We start from the raw sequence: 4,795 nt of genomic DNA on the forward strand, positions 1-4,795 counted from the left end.
GCAGCCTCCCTGATTAATGCAGCTCTAATAATAGCACGCACCGTGTCTGTCTCACAGCCGATGTCAAATTCGAAAATTACCCAAAAAATTACTCTAATTGCCGTTGTACAACTTAGGAATCATCGCCCCCCCCCCCTACTGGCAATCTAATACCCCAGGTCACTGTTGCAAATGAGACGCATCCTGGTCTAATCTTAATTTTGGAGCTTTCGTGACTGCAGGAATTATTCTTTGGTTATTTCGGTAAAGTCACGTGACTTTACCGAAAGAACCAAAGAATAATGCATCCTGGTCTCTTAAGTTCTCACCTGCTCAAACAAAAAAAAAATTATCTGAAATTCAGCGAATGTTATCTGCACGTTTTAAAAACTTGCTTGAGATAAACACGATGCTGGCGCACATATGTGATATTTACTTACGTGATGAGCTCCATAATGAAGGCGGGATGACGTCTGAACAGAAGGTGTCCGAGAAATCTAATAATGCAGTTATTTTCTGTGTCCTTGGACTGCAACGCATTCATGATATGCGCCTCCATTCTGCATTTCTGAATGTTGTTGCTGTGGAGGGAATGCATCGATAAGTCTCACCCCACTCTTTAAGTCTTGCATATTTTTAGGCATTATCACACACATGGGATGGCTCAGTCAACAGAGCTCCAGAATCATGGCTATGAGCGCTTAATCCCGGTCAACGTCGACATCGTCCCTGCCCGGTCGACGTAATCAGCGCCAACTGGGGAAGCTGCACCAATTGGTTGGGAAGTTGTCAATGGTCGTTACTCGAAGGAGTTACCGCATCCCATCTCAGTGAGGTGAAAATTGTGCACCACTGGATTATGATCACTGTAGTTTTTGAGCTATGTTAAGCGAGTAAGGTAGAAAGTGTCCTGCTGCTCCAACCCAAACTGTGGACGATATTGTCAACCAATGTAGTCTTTGCTGCTTTAATGTGGAATTGCAAAAGTAAAACAAAAATCTCTCCTGAAGACCTCTTGTGGCTAGCAGACCTTGGCATTGGTATTTAGTGCCTGAACATGTTGCCATATAGAAGAATAGAATATAATGAGCAAAAGGGCAGCACTCACCCACGCTGTTGGTCAGTGGTTTGATCGCCACGTTCACGTGGCAGGCACCATACAAATTACATATTGCCTCTTCATGACAAATCAAACATTATTTTGATGGTGTTTGATGACATTTATGAAATTATAAACTCATACAGAAACAACAGCTTCTGATAGAGATGGATACATGACCCGGCAGCAGCACGTTCGCCACTCGTTGCAGAGGTTCAAGGTTCGATTCAAGTGGCCGCTCTTATTAATACTGCGGGTGTATAACCATAATGCATGCTGTCTGCTTCGATGGATGCTAAAGATCACCTGACGTAATTTGCAAGAGTATGCCACTGTGTGCTTGTAACTGGGTACAATGTTTGCCAATATCGAAACCTACACCACAAATCCCTCAATTTGTATTGTGCAACATAGCAATCATTGTCCCCTACTGGCAGATTAATGCTCCAAGTCACTCTTGCAAATGAGACTCATCATGGTATCTTCAGTTCTCACGAGGTTAAACAAAATCAACTTTAAAATTATTACTGTTTAGACTTCCTCTGAAATGTGTAAATTAACACAAATTCTTACAAGCTATGGTTCTCTTCACGAATTCAGATCTTTTTAAAATGTGGTCCATGTCGTTGTTCAAACTTACGTAGAAGTGTTCGCTAGCATCTTGATGGCCACTTCTTTTTTCGTCTTGTGGTCCAGGCATCGGAGTACCTGCCCAAAGGACCCCTTCCCAATCACATTCAGTACTTGGAAGCGGTACACCAAGTGTTCATCCGTGATCTGGAACAAGATTACACAAGTGTTCAGTACTCAACCAGGGCCCTCTCTGAGTGCTCAAACATTACTCAGTCTAAACACACGGCTCATTCAAGTTCTCATTTATCAGTCACTGGTTTGACATTCACACACTCATGCACATGTCTGAGCTCTCTCTGATGTCTCTGCCAAATACATCTTTGCCTCACGCTGGAAACCACTAAATCATTCTATGCAAAGTGTGGGTTATAGAATGTCCTTTATCTGTATTTTTGAAGCTTTTTTCTCAGAGCTGGATGACAAAGATAGTCACTACATCGCGCGCTTCGAGATGCACTTCTGCTGCTGTCTGGAATGCTCTTCCTTCCGATATTAGGAAGCCACTGGAGCGATGCACTGTTAAATCTAGATTTAAAACCCAAAATCACAGATGCCAAATTTCAGGCCCTTTCTCCTTCAGCCTCGTTCACTTTTACATAGCCATGTTCATTCAATTCCCGGATTCCACCCACACAGTTAGTGGCCTCACTCTGTATGCCCTGCATACTATACTCATAGGCTATGCCAACCCCACCCACTACTCAGGTAGCCCCACCTTTTGGTCGTATCAAGAGTTGAGCATTAGGCCAGAACATTTTCATCGATACAAATTCAAAAAAAAAATTGTAGTTGCTTTGTGGCACCAGGAGAGCCTTTCTGAAAATGTCCAAAACCAGGACATTGAGTCGCTTAACATTTAAGTGTTCTTCACATAGAAAATCATGAGCAACATATTAGGTATACACGTGCGTGTAAGGGATGTTGTGCTTTATAGTGGAATGCATGATTTAGTTGCAATGAGCATGGCCCATATTGGAGAGTCTTACCGGAATGTAGTGGTCGTTGATGTCATCGTAGCCATTATTGGAAGGGCCATTTCGTTCAGAACGAATCTTGAAATAATAAACTTCATTGATTTTCAATATTTCTCGACGTTCCTGCACTGTCATTCTGTCTTTGAATTTGTCCAAGACTTCTGCACACACACATGCCCAAAGACACACATGGTCATTCATGCACATATACACGTGTGCAACAAACGTAATTACAATCACAAATAAACCGAGCACATAATGTTACCCTTAACAAAGAGACTCGATTTGGGCCTCTTGTATGTGTGCTGTTAACGGATTTGTAAAGCCATTTAGGGATTGGCTCTAGATAGATGTGGATGTGTGTTTGTTATAGAGGAGTGTGGCAGTAATTCATGTGGTGAATGATGCTGAATAAAGTGAAGTAAAACCTTGTGGTGTGCAGCTCATCCCTGCCACTGGGAAGACGACTTCATCTAATGGATTTGCCTGTTTTTGTCACACAGATGCACACAGAGAGGCACACGTGAACATGCAGGCAAGCATACAGACATGGACATTTCTACAGAGACACAGTGGTACACCCACAAACACCCACTGAGAGACTGCTTGTGGAAGGGCCTAAATCGCAGGGAGCTCTCAGAGGATTACCCTAGAGGGTAATTTTTGGCCATCACTTCCGCGAGAACATGAAACGGTGCCCATATTCCCAGAAGCTAATGGCCAATTCCATAAAACATTTTAAACTGCATTTTTCATTGATTTCTAATTTACAAAAATATGACTGAAGGGTCAATTGATGAAAGTATTTTATTAAACTGGTTCCAGGTCACGCACCTAACCGCATTCATGAAGTCCAAGTAGAGCTACGACCAAAGTGTGCTGTGTAGTAAGCGTGTGTGTGTTTGTGTCCTGGTAGGTTCACTAGTACTAGAGTCCCTTACTGCAAACTCAGCTGATAAGCATTGCCTTGAATGTTTCACGAGTCTACCGTGTGTATGCGTGTCTGTGCCATTAGGTCAAAGCAGCCCGTCATGGTCCTGATTACCGCACCACCATTTCGAGTGCACCACCGTAATAGTTGTAATAGATGTTTACTAACAGCACTTGCCCCAACAGTCTATAGAGCTTACACGAGTTGGGGGGGGGGGGGTGGTGGAACTTTGTTTCTTTGCTGTCAGGTAATAAACACATTTGGTGAAGTGACCTGAAAGCCTGCACTGTGCGTCGGGCTTGTGGTCTGTGTCAATTGTATGTTAGAATGTCAGTTAAATATGTAGTCCACGACTACTACAACCGAAGAAGTGAACTTGTCTCTGCATTGTGCTTATAAGAGTTTGCTGTCAAGTGAGTTGCTATCCGTACATTCGGCGAACACTTACCTTGTGCACAGGTGCAGAGTTATCAGCGAGTTGAGCCTTCTCCAAAAGATCGTTCTGTCACACAGCAAAAGTATAATATTAAAACCTCAACAATCTCCTTTGACATTCTTCATTCAACCAAGTTTAGAGCAGCAAGGGAGACCTGTCCAGCAGATGTGACACTCTCCTGGAACTGTCTTCAAATGGGAGTTAAAATCCACGTTTAGATATTGAGAATACAGCTCGTTCTTCCTTGAAGGGTTCCTGAAAAAATTAAGTGCCACTTTGTGGTAATCAATTAGTTGTCCGTATATTTAAATATGAGCCTCGCCATACGAATGTGGAATTTACACCACAGGGAAATCACTACCGATGACATGAAGCGTCATAGCTTATTGAGCCCTTCCGCAACCATCACCAACAACATCTACCTAAACCACAATCGCCATTAGCATCACTGCCATCACCACAATCACCACCAAACAGCAACTAAACTATTACCTATATCACTACAATTACAATCTTCACGTAAGTATCACTTGCAACACTCAACACGAGCAAAGAGGAGCTTCCCTATCACCATCAACACAATCACCAAGACCATGACAAACATCATAGTACCATCTTTAACATCATTACCATCACTTACCTTGGATACATCTCTCGTCGAATAACTCGCACTCACGCGACAGGGTGACATTTTAACGGCGCACACGCGGCAAAGCCAGTATCCAGGGGGCGCTGTAGCTCGA

At 43.1% G+C, this 4,795-nt stretch overlaps 1 protein-coding gene across 1 annotated transcript; it reads right to left on the reverse strand.

The window, feature by feature from the left end:
- Window positions 1-415: 415 nt before the first annotated feature.
- LOC133340694 (dual specificity tyrosine-phosphorylation-regulated kinase 2-like) lies at window positions 416-4,795 on the reverse strand. Its single transcript, XM_061549084.1, has 6 exons — window positions 4,693-4,795; window positions 4,065-4,118; window positions 3,114-3,171; window positions 2,698-2,846; window positions 1,719-1,855; window positions 416-560 (listed from the first exon to the last, which is right to left on the reverse strand). The coding sequence occupies exons 1-6, from the start codon at window positions 4,741-4,743 to the stop codon at window positions 416-418; spliced, it is 594 nt and encodes a 197-aa protein (XP_061405068.1). The 5' UTR covers window positions 4,744-4,795.

The sequence above is a fragment of the Lethenteron reissneri genome, chromosome 10 (genome assembly GCF_015708825.2).
Source record: "Lethenteron reissneri isolate LAM-NWPU_2019-01 chromosome 10, ASM1570882v1, whole genome shotgun sequence".
NCBI classification, from domain to species: domain Eukaryota; kingdom Metazoa; phylum Chordata; class Hyperoartia; order Petromyzontiformes; family Petromyzontidae; genus Lethenteron; species Lethenteron reissneri.

Excerpts from the sequence above, each read along its gene's own strand:
- LOC133340694 (XM_061549084.1), bottom strand. The coding sequence starts at position 4,743 with ATGTCACCCTGTCGCGTGAGTGCGAGTTATTCGACGAGAGATGTATCC. Across the intron at positions 3,172-4,064 it reads ACTCTGCACCTGTGCACAAG|GCAAATCCATTAGATGAAGT; the intron begins GTAAGTGTTCGC and ends TGACAAAAACAG. Across the intron at positions 561-1,718 it reads ATGCTAGCGAACACTTCTAC|CAACAACATTCAGAAATGCA; the intron begins GTAAGTTTGAAC and ends TTCCCTCCACAG.